This window comes from Chinchilla lanigera, unplaced genomic scaffold (genome assembly GCF_000276665.1).
Source record: "Chinchilla lanigera isolate Chin_1 unplaced genomic scaffold, ChiLan1.0 scaffold00192, whole genome shotgun sequence".
Lineage (NCBI taxonomy): Eukaryota > Metazoa > Chordata > Mammalia > Rodentia > Chinchillidae > Chinchilla > Chinchilla lanigera.
In genome coordinates, this window is record NW_004955593.1 from 595,946 (window position 1) to 614,763 (window position 18,818).

The 18,818-nt window shown below is 34.4% G+C and overlaps 1 protein-coding gene across 1 annotated transcript in view; it reads left to right on the plus strand.

Moving 5' to 3' along the window:
- Positions 1-18,818, plus strand: part of LOC102019004 — a gene marked incomplete in the record, with an annotated part of 405,168 nt that overhangs the window by 328,697 nt on the left and 57,653 nt on the right. Inside the window, 3 exon segments of the mRNA XM_005414632.2 lie at positions 12,521-12,680; positions 14,281-14,375; positions 18,069-18,224. Of these exon segments, the coding sequence (XP_005414689.2) occupies positions 12,521-12,680; positions 14,281-14,375; positions 18,069-18,224 (411 nt within the window).

Below are 18,818 nucleotides of genomic sequence, written 5' to 3' on the forward strand. Positions count from 1 at the left end.
ATGAAAACCAATATGGTTTTGTGAAATGTAATTGGAGCTCTATCTGATATGTCAAAAATTTAGTTACAACTAAACCAAAATTTTTATCATTTTTTAAGTTGACATCCCTATGTATATTTAGGTCAAAAGGTAAGATCAAATGGATATAAATTGTCATGTTTTCTTGAGTATGTATGATATAAGTACACAAATGCAACTTTCTGCTGTTACTAGTTCTGTAGGCAAGTTAAAATTTAATTGTGCAAAAAGGATTAGACTTACATTTTTTTCAGTTATCTCATAGGAGGGAGATGATTAATACATTTTATAAAAGCATTTATTCTAGGCCTTTTCTTGTCTGACTGAGCACAAGCACTCATTACATTTGTTTCTTTTCGTCTTCTTGAATTCCTGTAAGCAGAATGTACTCGATGTCCTTTCCTATAGCATCTGAGCATGTATTAGAAACCCTGTCTCCTACCCAGAAGCAGGCAGAGTCATTATTGAGTGTTGCTCATCCTATTGTATGGTATAAACGGTGCTGCAATTTCTATTACAATTTTGTCATTAAAAAACAAGTAAGAGTAAAAAGGCAAATTGTGAGGTATTTATAATGCAGTCAGGCACTCGATTTCTGGGTCTATTAGCAAATTCTCCACATTTGAATTTAGTCTATTTTAGTGAAGGCTGAGTTTTGAGAATGTCAGTCTCATAGACAGTACAGTATGAACAAACTTAAAGCCGATTTAGAGTGCTGAATAGTTAGTGAGTTGTTTTGATATCATTAGGAATTTCTTATATGCAGTGTAGATTTGCAAGGCTGTCCATTCTTTCTCACCACCAAAGTCTCATTCCAAAGATGATGGCAACACATCTTACTACTGCCATCCATATTTATTTCATGTTTCTTTATTGTACATTTATCTATTTTTTTAACTTTTTACCACATACACACCAGATTTTCTAGATAATCCCTTATACACTGTGCTTGTTTCCTTCAAGTTTAGTGTACTTTCAGTTCGTTTGACTGCAACTCTCACTACTTTTTCAATGCAAAACCTACCGCACTACTGTCTGAACTTTCATTGGAAAATACCCTCCATCTCCTACGTCAACTTTTCTTCATATTCTCTATACCTTCTTGAAAACTTGCTCTCTTCTGAATGTTCACCACTTTTTCCTACATCCTTTTCAGGTGGTGGATCTTTTGCTGTTACCCTGTAACAACCTTGAACCTGCAGTTAGAACAAAACTCCTGACAAATTCCCCTTCTTCCTAACAAATTTCTGGGTTTAATTCTTAAACACTAAAGTTAAGCTCCAGCTCCAACAAGTATTTTTAAAACTTGTTGACTTTGGCAACCACATAGCTGATCTTTTCTTTTTCTCTTTGTACTAGGAGTCGAACTCATGACCTTGTGCTTGCCATGCAGGTGCTTTGCCGCTGAGCTATATCTCCAGCCGGGCTGTAACTAACTGACTTTCTTCTTCCTTCCTTGTTCTTCGCCCGCCCTTAATGATGTTCATATTCATACTCTAACTGCAATCCCTCCAGAACTCTGGCATAGCCAAGAAAGGTATAACCTCATTTCTTAGTAATTCTCTAACTTACAACTAAAAACCTTGGACATAACACAACAAATAACTCTAGAAGGGTAGAAGGATGGACAAGAACATGTGAACTGCTGATGAATTTCAGAATTTGAGGAATGACACAACAATTAGTTTCTGAGTTTCTTATCACTTCTCAGGTATTTCACACAGGATGTCCCAGAAGCTACATATCTGGAACTACTAACAGAGAAAACCAAAAATTTTCCCCCAAATCTGTTCACCCTGGCCAAAGAACATGGACAGTGGTAGTCTAGCAACAGGAAGCCTTTCCAACCAAACATGAGAAATGATACAGCTTCAGTGCTTCGGTGTGGCCCAGTAGGTAGCTGATTTCCACCCAACCCCCTCACACTACAGTGTCTCAGAAACAGTATATTCTGGTTTCCTCATCCTTTCTACAGGATTAATAGAGATAAACACTAATTTAATCTACCATCTTCCCAACAGAAGCAGGTTGTGTTCTAATTGCTCTGGAAGAATAGTGTTGGCAGTCATATGAAAGGAGCTAATTTTCCATTTCTTTCACGGCAGAAATAGGATTTCCAAATACACCAGCAGAGTATTACCAACGGGGTTAAATTGAAAGCTAAGATTCGATCCTCACCTGGTAGCAGTGAGAAATAAAGAGCTGGTTGTGGTAGGACTAGCCAGCTCTCTCTGCATCTGTTGTCATTGAGACCGATCAAATTGGTACTAGTAAACCATCTGCTTTTCTTTCAACTTCTGTGTCAGAAAGATCCACTAAGGTAGAAAGCAAGTCCAATACACACTCCTGCCCTACCCTAACCCTTGGAGTCAGTGGTGAGTAGTAGGAAACAGCCTACAACCCACCAAAGGTCAACAAGAAAGAACAAAGCTGTGTGAGGCAGGGTAGTTGGGATTATGCTTTCTGTCCTCCTCCCATGTGAACAAGGAACAGTGGGAATTGAGCCTGAACTCCCACCTGGCATCAGTGAAGTAGTAAAATGTAGCTGGTCGGTGCTCTACTTTTTCCCTTCTCTTCTCTTGATGTCAGTGAGGCCCAGTGGGAGCAAAACTCGTATACCACCAATCTTCAATGATATAGTATGGATTGGTGCTCCACTTTCCACTTCAAAAAACAGTTTTGAATTCCTATGGAACAAATGAGACTCTAGAGACTTTCAAGAGAAATATAAGTCAAATAAATAACCAAATGGAAATTGTAGAACTGATTAAATAAATTACCTGCTGGATGCTCAAGAATGGAATGGAGAAAACAAAATTGAATTAATGAAGGTGAGGCAGGTCAATCGAATTTTCACAACTTGAATAACAGGAATAACTTAAAAATATGAACGAGTTCCAAAGATAGGTGAGAAAATAAAGGAGCTAACATTTGTAGAATTCCTAAAGGAGAAGAAATAGTAGGACCAAAACATTACTTAAAGAAATAATGTCTGAAAAATTGGTGAATTTGATGAAATACACAACCCTACAAATTCAAGAGGCTGAGTAAATGACAGTTTACAGCAAAGGAAATGCATAGCCAGATGCATCATCATTAACTTCTGAAATCGAAAGACAAACATTGAAAGCAGCCGGAGAGAAGCAGTACATTACATATAGTACATTACTTCATAGCACCAATTCAAATGACAGGAAATTTCTTATCTGAAACTGCAGAGGCCAAAAGGAAGTGGTACACATTTTGCAAGCACTGAAAAGAAGTAACTGTAATCTGTACATTCCATATCCAGATAATATACCTTTGAATAAAAGAAAATGTATACATTCCCTGATCAAGGAAAATGAAGGTAATTTATTACAAAATAGACCGTAAAGAGTGGCTAACAACTTTTAAAGATACAGAAAATAACGCAATCTGAAAGATTAGCACTTCAGAAAGGGAAAAATAACATAATGGATAAAAATAAACTTTAATATAATGGACTATCCTGAGGAGACCTCATGGTAGACTGCAGGTGACAGCACTCACACTCAGAAGATGCTCACCAAGATTGCAGGTAATCAGAAACACTGCACAAACAAAAAGCCCAAATACAGAAAGGCAAGTTAAAGGAGAAGTCCAGCAGGTGGTGGCTAGAGATGGAAATAGGGCCAGCTCTGGAACCTGGCACTGCTTAGAGCCCAAGTCTTGTGAACATGTCATTTTGGGAAAGGATCAAACTCCTTAAGGAAGAAGTTGAGTACAGTAGCGACAAACAAATTGCTGGGATTGGCACCCAGTCTAGCAGTCACTGCCCAGTGTCCACCTGTCCTACCACTCTTCCCACTGGAAGACAGAGCTCAGTGCGATATTCACAGATCAGGGGCTGGGGATTTAGCTCAGCGGGACAGCGCCTGCCTGGCAAGTGCAAGGTCGTGAGTTCAATTCCCGGTACCAGAAAAAAAAAAAAACCAAATTAAAAAAAACCACAGATCAGTGAGATATTCACAGATATTCTTATTAGGGCACTATGGAAGGCACAAACCAGAGAATCACTCAAGAGGGAAATGAATGAGTTAGGACCAGTGAGCCTCAGAGAAGAAAAAGACAAAGGCACAGTCCTTGTTAGGGACCTGGAAGTAGGCAATATGCAATTGCAGCATTTCAGAAAGTATTCAAGTGAATTCTCTTACAGAACCAGTGGAACCAGCATCAGCAAAGTTCCCAAAGGAAAAATGCATCTATAAAGAAAGGTTAAACCAAAGAGAAAAAATTACAGAAACAGCACTAGAAAAATAATGCACTGACAGGATTCAGTAAATATCTTTCAATAATAGCACTCAATATAAATGGTTTTAACATCTCAGTAAAAAGGCACAACTGGCAAATTGTATCAAAAAATAAAGCTAATTTTAAGTTTCCTGCAGAAGACACACCTCCAAATGGAACCACACGGAGTGAAAGTGAGAGGATGGAAAATGTTACTTCATGCAACCATTGCCTATAAGCAAACAAGAGTAACTGTCCTATTTTCAGACAGAGCGGATCTGAAGTCAACATAGAGTAAAAAGACAAAAAGAAGGTTACTATGTACTGGTAGAGGGAACAGTTCAACAGAAAGAGATAACAACTATAAATATACTTGTACTGAATGTTGGCACATTAAATTTCATGAAATAAAAAATGGACGTAAAAGCTCAGATAGACATGACTACAATCCTAAAAGAGTTATCAGTTTCACACTTTCACAATGAGTCAGGTCAAGCAGACAAAAAAAAAAATCAACAAATAAATGTCAGATTTGAAACATACCACTAAACAAATGGACTTAGTAGATATTTACAGCGTGTTCATTCCACCAACAATAGAACACATTTTTCCTAGCACCATGTGGAACTTTCTCCACAATAAACCACATCTTAGGCTTTACAGCATGTTCAAACAGATGCAAAAAGTTAAAATAATTTTTTGTATATGGTTGGCTCATAGTGGACTGAAACTAGAAATAACATCAAAAAACCCAGAAAGTATTCCAACTTTTGGCATTTAAATAATACACCATTAAATATTCAATGGATAACAGAGGAAATCAGGTAAGAAATTAAAGTGCTCCTTCAACCTGATGTGGTAGCAAACATACCAAAACCAGTTGGCCAAAATCAGACCACTTCACAGAGTGATGTTTATAGTTCTGAGTGTTTACATTAAAAAACTCGAATGATACCAAATAAATAATCTGAAGATGTATCCAAAGGTCCTAGAAATACAACAGCTATGCAAATCAAAACTTATGGAAGGAAAAATTAGAAAAATCAATGTGGAAATCAATGAAAATGAAACTAAAAATATTTAAAGGTCAAGGAATCAGAGAATTAGTTGATTCGTTGTAAGATAAAATAGCAGTAATAAATCCATCACACTTTGCAATAGGAGAATAGAGAAGATTCATCGATGCAACTAGAAATGAAAAAGGCAAAACCACAGTGGACACTTCCAAAATCCAGAGGAGTGTAAGAAGCTATTTTGAAAAATTACACTTCAGTAAAATGGAGAATTTTGAAGAAATGGATAGATTCCTAGATACATGTAAATTACTGAAATCTAAACAAGCAGATAGAAACTCCGGATAGACCAATGACAGTCAATGATGTAGCGCCAGAAATATAAAAACTTACCAGCTGAGATAATCCCAGAACTGACAGATTCATCACTGAATTTTACCAGAACTTTAGGGAAGAACTAATGCCAATACTTCTCAAAGTGTCCGTGAGAGTGAAGGGGGAGGAACACTGCCAAACTCATTTCCTGAAGCTAGTGTTACCGTCACATCAGAAACAGACAGGGATTCAACAAAATATAAAACCACAGTCCAATTTCCTTTATGAACATAGATGCAAATATCTCCAACAAGATACTTGTGAATAGATTGAAACAAAGTATCGAAAAGTTCCTACAGCAGAAACAGAGCAGTCAGGCAGAAAAAGAAAGAAAAGGGATATGAATATGAAAAGAAGATATCAAACTAACCTTTTGCACAGATGACAGAATCCTTTACATAGGAGACACAAAAAACTCTACCAGAAGACTCCTAGAATTAATAAACAAATTCAGCAAAGTGACACATTACAAAATTAATACACAGAAGTTTATAGTGTTCCTAACACCAATAAAGAACCCACCAAGAAGGAAATTGGGAAAACAGCCGAATTCACTGTTGCTTCAAAAAAAATTACACACCATGGAATTAACCTAACTAAGAAAGTGAAAGGCCTCATATTAAAATGATGCAATCATACCCCATGTCTGTAAAACTAATTGTCAGTAGCTAAATGACAGAAGTGGCCTACATACCCATCAACAGAATAATGAATAAACCAAATATGGTATATGTAAACATAATGGAACATTACTCAACCATAAAGAAGGATACATTTTTTAATAATTTGTAAAAAAGATGGTTGAATTCATAATGCTAAATGAAATCATACACAGAAGAGTAAAAATAGCATGGTTTCTCTAATATGAAAGAAATTATATATAATATATATTTCATTTTCTTCTAAATATTTCATTTTTTATATTGAGACATACTTTTACATGTGTATGAGGTACAGTCTAATATAGATGTACAATATATTATGTAATTATAAATTAAGAGCAATTGACATTTTCATTTCCTCAAATCTTTATCATTTCTAAATGGTGAAAACCCTTGGACTCTTCTGGCTATTTTAAAATATGTCATAAATTATTGTAGACTGTAGATATTCTGTTGGCCTAAAGAACACCAGAACTGTGGTATTCCCTACGTAACCTCTCCATTCCATGCCCTTCCCTTACCTCTGCTTAGTGATGATTTTCTACTCTCTCCTTCTTTAAGATAAATTTTTAGCTTCCACAAGTGAAGAAGAACATGGAGCATTTGTCTTTCTGTGCCTTGTTTATTTCACTTAATGTGATGTCCTACAGTTCTATCTAATTTGCTGCAAATGACAGGCTGCCTTTATTCTTATGGCTGAATCATATTCTGTAATATTTGTGTATTCATAACTCAGTGGATGATACCATAACCTGACTATAGTGAATAGTGCTGCAGTAAACATAAATGTGCAGGCATCTCTTTGATATAATTATTTCACTTTCTCCAGATATATTTCCAGTACTGGGATTGATTATACGGTAGTTCTACTTTTAGTTTCTTGAGGAACCTACATACTGTTTTCTCTACTGCCTGTACTAATTTACATTCCTACCAACAATATCCAAGGGTTCCCATGTCGACACTTCCTTGCCAAAACTTTTTTTCCTCTTTTTAATAATAGCCATTCTAACTAGGGTGAGGTCTTAGCTCATAATGATTTTGATTTTCATTTCTCTGTTGGTTACTGTCACTGGGCATCTTTTCATAAACTTTTTGGCTATTTATACTTCTTTGGGGAAGTGTCTATTTAGATATTTTTCCGTTTTTCAGTTATATTGTGTATTTCTTGCCGTTGAGCTGCATATGCCCTTTAAGTATGCTGGGTATTAATCTCTTGTAAAACAAGTTGTTTGCAAGTATTTTCTCCTATTCCACAGGTTATCCCTTCACTCTGTTGATTTTTGCTTTTGCTGTGCCAAACCATCTGAGTTTGATTCAGTCCCACTTGTCTAAATTTATTTTTGGTGCAGTGCATTTGGACTCTTTCTCGCCCTCCCCCCCCCCCCACAAAACTTTGCCTGTACCAATGTCTTAAAGTATTTTCCCTAGATTTTCTTCTAATAGCTTCAGGGATTCAGGTCTTGCATTTAGGCTCTGATCCATTATGAATTGATTTTTAATATGGTGAGAGAGAGGTACCTACTTTCATTCTTGTGCATATGTATGTAGCTTTCCCAGTGCCATTTATTGAACAGATTCTCCTTTCTATGGTGTGTGTGTGTGTATATATATATATTTCTTTTTTTTTTTTTTTTTTTTTGAAAGTGTTTAACTATGCAGCTCAGCCTGCTCTTGACCTCACTTTGTGGCCTAGGCTGGCCTCAAACTCATGGTGATCCTCCTGCCTCAGCCTCCTGAGTGCTGGATTACAGGTGTGAGCCACCACGCCCAGCATTTATGGAAAAATCAGTTGGCTGTATGAAAGTGGAAGTCAGGCAGCAGCGGTGGAAGTCAGACATCCTCTGGAGGCAGCAACTGCAATTCTGGGTGCGCAGGCTTCAGAAGGGTCCATCCACAGGCCCAGTGGGGGTCAGGGTTGGTGACAGTTGTGGTTACCGTGTTGTGGAATATTGCTTTGGGAGCTCAGTGCGAGTGAGTTCCTTCTCTAGAACAAAAGTCACATACATTTCAAGCAACTCCCACAACTGAGTTTCATATATGCAAGGACTGTGGAATTCTGTATTTAGGACGGGCAATCAGCAGCAGTGCTGGGGGTGGGGGCATTGGCTGGGTCTTTCCAGCCTACCTTTCCGGGGAAATGTGGAATACTTATCCAAGCAGGGAGCTGGGGTCACAGTTACAGTATGTTTTGTTTCTTTCTCTGTGCTACCATGCTGAATCTCCATGTCTTTATACCTCCCACCATTTTCTTGCTAAATCCCAGCATTCTTCCGCAGTCACTCTCCGTGAAATAATAGTCATTGTTTTGTCGTTCTGGTTCTTCTCTGCTGTGCAGGTGAGCACAGAGCACCTCCATTCAACCAGCTTTCATCTACTCTCACTTAAGGAGATTTTTGCGGTGGAAGATGGGAAAACTTACAACCGCTACATTATACAATGTCTATATTTCTTGTAAGAGATCTGTGGGTAAAAGTATCTATCATCTTTAATCAAAAGGGCAATCGAAGTAGCAGTTTTAAATCCACATTGAATACAATTTGAATGCTAATTGTGATTGTGCTTAGCAAATTTCAAGATCAATAAGACAACAATGAAATCAATATTATTTTTTAAAAATTTCTCAGATAATAAGTAGAATATATTATCCGGAGTTCCTAAAGTATATAAATAATATATACCTGTGATATATAAAACGCATACATTAAATTATGTATATTTCTCCCACATACTTAGTAGGATTTTTATCCTAAGGAACGATGCTATAATAGAAGAAAAATTTTTAAAAAGCAAATGTAACTCCAGTTAAATTGTGTAGTTGTACAGGAATAAATGAAGAAGATACCAGCTCAAATATTTTGAGTTCACACTATGTTTTATAAAATTGCTTAATAAATTCAACCACCATTATTCTATTTAGACAATTCAGTCAGATGATAAAAACAACTCATGTGATTTTCCCCCACTTCCAGCTAAACATAAAAGAAAATGTTAACACTGAAAAGTAAAACTAGCTAAAAACCTGTTTTCAAGAACTTATAAGCACTTTTTATAACGATGATTAGTACTCAAATGAGAAAAGGGAAATAAAACCCATACAGTACTTTTAATCTTGGATAGTTCTTGAATGGAAAAAAATGTTAAATATCCAAAAATAAATACAGATTTAGGACAATCGTGTTAATATACTTTGCTCCCCACCTTCCTCTGCTCCTAGTGGAGTTCACTCTGCTTCTTGGGAACAACTGACCCTGTTCATTTTAAATTTTAAGAAATGAGTAAATGAATCATAAAGGAGGCAGTCCTATTAGAAAATAAGGCACATATTAATTAGAAACGTGGTATGTACAAGAAAAAAATGACCCTCCCCAAAAAATAAAGAAAAGAGAAAAAGCTCTACCTAGAAAGTTCAGAAAGAGACCAAAATACATATGCAGGTGCCATGAGGTGACAATTTTTAAGATAAGGAGTACTTTTTTGATAACTAGTTCCATATAAAAATCAACAACATTGAATAAAATCTTCATTCTAAGCATAAAGATAAATTACAAATGGATCAAATATTTAACTCGAGAGAAGGAGCCAAGTATTAGAAGAAAACTAGACACATTTGAAGATTCTTAATAAGCTATAAGGACAGCTTTCTTTTCCATACTGAAATTGTTGCAAAAGTCAATGGGACAGCCAGAAAAAATAAATGGAACCTATTTGTGATACACAAAATGAACTTGACAAATTTGAAGATTATTTTCAAAGTTAAATTCTAGTGATTTTTTAAAAAATTTACAGCATTATAATGCCTCTTACTTTTTAAAGCTATAATAACCCAAGAATTTTATAGCACATTCAGTTTTCGACTACTGTCCTAGTTATAGGCTTGGTTACAGCCACAAATATGTTACTAGATTTTTAATTAAATTGACTGATTTATGATGGAATTATCTTTTCATGCCTTCAGTTTAAATGCTAAAAAATCATGACAGTGTAGGCGATGAACAATTCTTTTACCTGTTTTTACTCCTTAAACAATCTAAAAGTCTAGGTTTATTTAGAGGGATAACATAATCTATTTTTAATGATAACATAATCTTTGTGGGGATAAATAATAATTATTAAACTTTATTTCCTTAGGGATGCATGGATGGCTTATTTGACTCAGGCCTTGCTGTTTTATCTAAACTCATTTTAAAAATAAATTAATCTCTTCATTTTAATTAACAAAAGATTGAAATTTCCATAACCTACAGAGTTAATAGGATTTGCAGGTATAACCCGTGAAATATACATTCATCTAGCTTACTGTTTTATTAGCTGGAAGAAAGTTTATAGATTTAAAATAGCAATAGAATGTCTCTTTTACATACCACGAATTGTTGAGATCCACAATAAAAATAAGACAATAAACGAGTAGATCCAGGGTTCAAACATATGTTACAAGTTCTTACCAACTCTTCTGTATACATGAACTGTGATATATTCAATACTGATTTTAGGAAAGACATTCATTTTAATTAACTCTATTTAACACACCAATGATCCATTACAAACAGAGCCCAGGAAACAAAGTCAAAGTGGATAAACATTATTTAGATGTGTCTTAGTGAAAAATACAATCATTCAACTGTACTTTGGGCGAGTTGTTACCCACATTATCACAGTTTCTTCATCTCAAAATAAGAACCACTGTCACTCTTAATTTTTTGATGTTTTCTGAGAATTTAACAAGATTGGTTGAGGCTGGGGATTTAGCTCAGTGGCAAAGCGCCTGCCTGGCAAGCGCAAGGTCATGAGTTCGATTCCTGGTACCAGAAGAAAAGGCAAAGGAAAAAAAAAAAAAAACAAATAACAAGATTGCTTAAGTAATGCTTAGCACAGACCCTGAACTGTTGTTGATATACAGTAAATATTAACTAGTGGTAATTCTAATAATAAGTTGATATTAGCTGTGATACTAGGCCTAAGAACTATTGTATTTCCTCAATGAATGAAATTAAAAACTGGAAAATTTCTAAGAATTTAGTGTCAGGATATTTCACAGTGGAGTCATTTTTCAATTTTCATTCTTAACGTTCTTAATAGTTTAGTATTTATATTTGAGTCAAAATGAATTTGCTTTTCCTCAGCCTTACAAAAAAATTTTTTTTAAAAGACATACAGATTGATCCTTTATGTTTTAAAGTAACGTCATTTTTCAAAATATAGACACTTGTCACATGGACACCATCACTGTTAAAGATGACCTGAAACTCACCACTCTTCCCATCTTTACAAACTTGTGCAAAGGTAGCCTTTTCCCCCCTTTGCTATCACAATATGGTCTTATACTCTGCTTCTGGATCCCATAGGTGATGTTTAAGCGTACAGCTTCCTGGGCCCCCGCTCAGACCAAATCAATTAGAATCTCTAGAGTTGGGGCTCAGAAGGTACCATGTTTAACACATTTCTTAGATGGTTCTAAGCTGTACTAAAGTTTGAAAAATTCTAATCTACCAAAACACAAGACAATCCTTTTAAGTTTTTCTGTGTTTTGATCTTCATAACTAGGACCAGATGCCACTTTTTCTTTTACAAATGAGTTGTGTTTTTCCTCATAGATTACTTAAATAAATGGACAGATTTTTTTTTATGGCAGCAATTTTAGGGCTCCAAACAAAGGTCTGGGCATGTTATAGTATAGAGAAAAGAAAAAACAAGCAAGAACTTAAGGGACCAAAAGTCAACCGTGTGAAAAAGGAAAGGGGATTGAAGGAGGGATGCAAAGGAAAAGTTAGCTTGGGGAAAGGGGAATAAAAATGATGAAGGTGGCATAATATATGTGCCAGTTCCCCAAGGTGATTGCAGTTATTATGTAGCACAAACATATTAATAAGTATTACTGTTCTCTTCTGTAAAATATGGTAAGGCTTTCTTGAAAACACTGATGGGCTTTATGGTTCTTTTGTCATTCTGGAAATGCACAGCCATCCCCCGGAATATTTCCTCAGTCTAGCCTCATCAGAGAAACTTCACCCCTCAGCATAAAATGTATTTTTTACTAAGATCAATGACATTTGAGGGAAAATAGTGAAACACACATATTTTAACATAATGTAGTTTTTCATTCAGAAGCAAGTTTTAAAAATTGGTACCAAAAGAACTGATTACTTTTTGTTGTTGAAACAAGTATTTACCTCATTCAAATTATTCATGTCTGTGTTGCAGGAACTGTGGTACCTCCTGAAGGAAATATAGATATCCTGGTGTTGTTTAAACCCCAGAAGATGACATTATGCAAAACACTGCTCATTATTCAAATGATGAGAGCAAATGGAGAAAATTGGCCTATCGACAATATTGATGAATTAGATACAGAGCTTAAAAGGTAATGTTTACATAAAGATACTAAAGAAAAGTGGTTTCTTTTTGGACTAGCACTTTCAGACTATAATCAGCTTCTTTTACGTGTAACATATATACAATATAAAACTCATGATTTTATGCTCTCTTAACTTCTGGAATTCATGTGTTTAGAGGCAGAAAGTATACTTGTTATATAGAGATTTTATATATATGTATATATATGTATATATAATAATTAATTTGAGATTTAGAGGAATGAACAAGATTAATCTTACCTGTCATTATCACTTAATCAGTCAAAGATATGTAAAGCACCTCTTTTTTGGGGGAAGGCAGTGTGTGCCTCTATAGTTCAGGCTCGCCTGGAATTCATTATGTCACTATGTAGCACTGGCTGGCCTCAAACTTACTGTGATCCTCCTGCCTCAGCCTCCCAAGTATTGGCATTATGGGTATGCGCCACCCCCCCCAGAGGGTGTGCCTTTAGACAGATAAAATAATGACCTAAATACAACCTGAAGAAGCTTGTTTGGGAAACATACAGGGCTTGTAATGTCAGAATTCACTAAGTGACGATACTGGCATAGTGCCAGGAGGATGTAACATTCTGATGAAATATTTCCATGACCAGGTGATACCATGTTATTTCCAGAATGCAGGTAGGTTTCACTCTCCTTGCTTAGCTGAAATTGAAAGGAATTCTAATAATGGTGCAAAATGTTCATGTTTACTCTTATTAAATTTCATTTAACTAGATAGTAGTCTAGAAATCTTAATTAAAATAAATGCTCATTTTATGTTACATTTGCAGATTTATTCCCCATATTTAAATTTTTTCTATGTAGTATCCATTCTGCTAGGTATTCCATCCCTCTCACCACATCTAGCTACATAATTTGTGGGTCCCAGTAGAACATGGCAATGAAGAAGCCCTTGCTAAATAATTAATAATTTCAAGACAGTTCTGGTAGCACATTAAACTAGCATGTAGCCTTTGTATGTATGAGGCCTTACACAGTTGCATAAGTCATGTGCACAATGGGTGCCTGTTGAAGTGCCTTACATTTCATTTTAACAAGAACATTCCATCCTCAACGATGAACATTAACATTTTCTAGCTAGTATTGCTGTCCGCCTGATGGTATATGATAAGCTCAGAATAATTAGATATATACCTTCTTTTCCTTAAACTGATTTACTCCTAAAGCAAATTCCTTATCACTTTATGAAGTCCCACTGTACTTCATGAGATATTTTGTTTTGTGCTTTGACTTTCCAACTTAAAATATAATCCATAAGAAATATAGTATCTCTCATTAGTGACAATTTAGTAACATCAATAAATCCCACTGCATCCTCTAAAGTTAGAGAACTGAAGTTCCTTAATTTTACCTTACATTTCATGGTGTTTTTTTGGGGGGGGGAAACATTTCCAGAGTTTACTCAGAACTTTTATGCAATCAACATTTACACGAAATGTTTTTTGCTTTTGCCAGTTTCTCTTTGCTGGAGCTTAAATTCACAGACTTTACTAAAATACCATAAGTCAGTAAAAAATAAGTTCTTCAAGCTAATATTGAAAGTTTTTCTGTTTTGTGTTCACTATTAATTTTTTTAATTAGGATGATGAAAGTAGACAAACCTGAAATCGAAGGAATACACTGGATATACCCTATCGTTGGACTCCCACAAGCACCGCTCCCTAAAAATCCTCCACGTAAGTATATTTTAGAGAAAACAAAATTAGGATTTTATGGAACCTTTGTCATTCTGTAATTCTAACCATTCTTTGTACTGATAAGGAACTTGAGGTCCAAGGAAAGTAAGGCGTGAAGAGACTAGCCCTATTAGTAAGAGTACTGGAACCTGATGCTCTCTCCCAGTGAGTCTAATGACTTGCACAAAACTACATTTACTCTTGTCATCCTGTGGCGAAACATGTTACCAGCTCGAATTGAAATGAAATTGCTTCCTACCCCTCTATTCCACAGAGCCAAGCACTAGACGTTTCAGATTGCCAAATACTTTTATTCCCAGGTCACTTTTAATCATTGTATCTCGGTTTCTGTGAAACTCTCAGTCTCATCTAAGAACTGTTCTGTGAAGATACTGACTCATTTTTGTATAAACCTTTATGACATTCTCCAAAACCAGTCAGAATATGATGAAGTGTTCAGAGAGGTTTACTTTCCCAAAATACACAAAACTTATCCTGGCCTTGAATGCCTTTGTTTTCCTCACTGATCCGTTTTTTCTCCACACACCACAGGCTTTGCTCATGTTCCTACGAATTTTCTTTCTTCCATACTCTTCTCACATCTTTAAATTCCCTGACTTTCTGATTTTCTTTTAAAGATCAGCATAGGAAATGAAATTCCACTTGGATAATTATATAGAGATATTTAACATACCAAATATCCAGTCATAGTTCTTCATTATTAAATGGACTGCTTTGTTCTGCAAATCAAAGGGCTGTTTTGGATCTCTACTTTGAGAAACACGGATGAGTTTTTTAAAATTTTGAATTGTTGCCTTTTCCGTCTCCCTGTTATACTAATCACAGCAGATGAAAAGGATTAGAGCTCCAGGCCGGGGAGGCAGCTGAATGTTAGAATGCTCCCATGCTTGAAGGCCTGGATTTGATGCCTAACAACTATATACATAACGTCTTTAGATGTCCATTGACATAAATTATGTCACTGTACTTAGAAAAAGGAGAAAGCAGTAAGTTTTGCTTGTAAATAAAACATTTCCCAAGATACACTGGCTATAGAAAAAGGCCAAGATGATGTATTTCTTTATGGGATTTAATTTTAATTGGAGTAAAAATCCACAAACATAGAAGTACCTTTGAGGATAAATGTCATTTGTTTTACCTGAAGTATTTTTACTGTTGAGTTTAAACATTACCAACAGGTACATAAATATTTCAAGTATACTAAATTATCCCCAGAATGCTTTCCAGACATATCAAAAGGTCTTCTATTTCAGCCTGGAAAATAGTTGATTATGTATTTTTGATAGAAATGAACTGTTTAAAATTTATAATACACAGTCAGTTGATCAAAGTGATGCAATAAAACTTAGACATTGCTATTGGAATTCTAATAGTAGTGTTGTTTATACCAATTACAGACAGTATACTTTTTCCCAGATTAATGACTTAAAGCAGAATGTTTCAGGCTATACTAATACTTTTTTTTTATTTTAAAAATAAAAGGAGGAAAACAACACAGACAGCATCTTACAAAATAGCAAAAGAACAGTACAGACATACAGAGTTACAAACAAAGTGGTAGGAAATTAACAATGCTTGCTGTATTAGATATTGATATCTTCAAAGTCGTTTCTCATGAAAACAGAGACATGCAATATTGATCAATCAAGGACTCATCGACAGTTTCTTTCAGCAAAGAAATAGAAGACAGTAGAACGACTATGTTAACGATCCTGTATATACATACCTACAAAATTTCTCCTTCTTTAGGGCTATACTAATACTGTGAGAATATAAAAACAAATTTCTTACATAGTTTTCTTCAAAGAAAGTTAAACATGCTCCAGACCATTTCATGTCAGTCACTGTTCTGGATAATTACTTGATATTTAAATTAGATGTGAATTCTTTAAATAATTATATTTCATTAGTACAATCTAGTAGTAATATCAGTTCTGAAACAGTTTGCATTTTTTATTAAACCATTTTGTCAAACATGTAAAATCTGTTGGTAATTATTTTACAAACGCCTTTTACAGACAAATGAGTAAACTTTATATATATATTCATTTTTTTCTGTATAGTCCATTTTCCTTTCTATGTATAGTGACTCATTAGAGAAAACCTACTATTTTTCTGTTCAAATTTATCACTGTGAGCTCTTGTTTATTTTATTTATATGTATCGCTCAAATTATTTTGTTGTTGCGGCAGCGGTGGTGGGAGTCACCTTTTCTCTTTGTGAATTTTTATTGGCTACTGTCCATTGTGGCAGAAAACTGGTAAACACTCCACTCCATGTCACACTGTAAAGACAGTGAAAAGTAAATCTGCTGTGATTTAGTGAGTGTTGCATTGACAGGGCATAAATTTCCTAGGGCCTTTTATTTAGAACAAAACCAGTGACAACGTACCAATTGTAACCATAATCGTACTAATTTCTAATTTAATGCTTAAAGACAGAAGCTAATTATTACCAGTAAAGCTTGTACATTTTCCACAGCTATTTCAACTCATATCTAACTTTGTGCTCTTATTATACATTCCTCATACTTATTCTTGGTCTGGAATATTCAATATGAATCTATACCATTTTAAAATGAAATATTTATATATACTTTTATTCCGTTATGTCTATTATAAAACATGTATTTAAGGACATCAACTAATTATGTGGTTTATGTTATATTATTATTATTGATAATGCCAAAAATAGTAAAATGCATTTTGAAACTTTTTATATGGATTCCCTTTATTCGTTATACTCAATTTATACTCTGTTCATCTGACTTGATTAAAGTATAACATAATATATTTGGGAGAGAGAATATTCTGGTTTTTGAGGACTCCAGCACACATGCCCATATAGTATTATAAAACTATTGCCCAAAACACATTAATACATCTCCATTTAATAGTAATTGTACATATAAAAATAATATTTTGATTTCTAATAAGATTACTTAGAACTTCTGCACTTAATGTGTGAAAATACTAGAATTTAATATGTTTGTACACATATAAGTATTTAGTGTTATACATTAATATGTAATCACATTTTAACTTTGAAATCATCTCAGTTTTATTTTTGACTGCTGAAAAGGTACAGTGGTGCATTTTGTACATTTATAAGTAATTTAAAATGAAAATGCAAATATTTTCCTTAAATAATTTAAATATAAATTTTAAGATGCATGTAATGGATAGAAATATTTTAGATATTAAGTATTATTGAACTTATTTTTAAGTTATTTGAAGACATTTGCTATAATGTTATTGCAAAAGTAAACCTTGTTACTACCATACTGAACCTATGGACTTCAGAAATGCATAAATTCACATGTCCGCAATTGCAACTTGAATTACTGGTATGACTATATCAGTTCCTCAAGCCAATTTCTACATCCTAAAATGATCTATTATGAACTGTTATATGTCGTACAGCATTATCTTTCATCATACCATAGTTACATAGTCTTTAATATTCATATTTGTTGCCAAGATATAAATGTACGTAGGTATTGCATGAATGTGTGTGTGTCTGAGTGTATGCACTTGTGTTAAAGTCATATGCAGTGATAATTCAGAGTTTATTAAAGAAAGTTTTATATTTTATGACAGTTTAATATCTTTATTTCAAGACTGGTCATATAACCTAAGAATTAAATTAACTGAAAATATTTCTCTCTTGTAGCTGTTTTAAAATGTATGGCTAAGAAGACAGTAGAAATGACAATGGAAACCACACTGATTGGTAATTTTTTTGGACAAAATCCTGCATCAGAATCACAACAATTTTTAGTGATTCCAAAAAGAAATTCATATAATAATGCTTGTGTTGATTACACTGGTAAGAGAAATACAATCATGGATACAAAAATAATGATAATAAGTAATACTGAGTTACCTTGAATTGTAGGTTGGTGTGCCCTCAATTATAGAGATCCATGGCCATTTACTTTGCATTTCTAGTGTAACATTCAAGTTAGTACATAAGTAATGCTCTTTATATATGTTTTCTCATGGTTGTTATTTCAAAGATGGCAATACATTTTTCCTGGATTGATGAGATATGGGTTGTGATTCTGTGAGCAAGAAGAAAAAGAGCTGTAGTAACTATAATTTGTAATCTTCTCAACTTTAATTTCTTCTTTTCCTCTCTTTGTTTTATTAAAGAGATCTGATTGAAGCCATGGCTTACAGCTTTAAATGTAGAAACAAAGTCTTATATGTTTCTCATTTGTAGGACTAGAAAATTTGATATAAATTAGATATAATACCCAAGTAAGTTTTGCCCAATAGGGAATTTGATTGGCTGTATATACTTTGTATTCCAAATTTTTATTTAAAATTTGCCCATCTCATTTAAAAAAAAATTAAATAGTTTAAAGTATATTACAAGTAGAATATCCTTGATCTGAAAATCCAAAATCTCAAAAGGCTC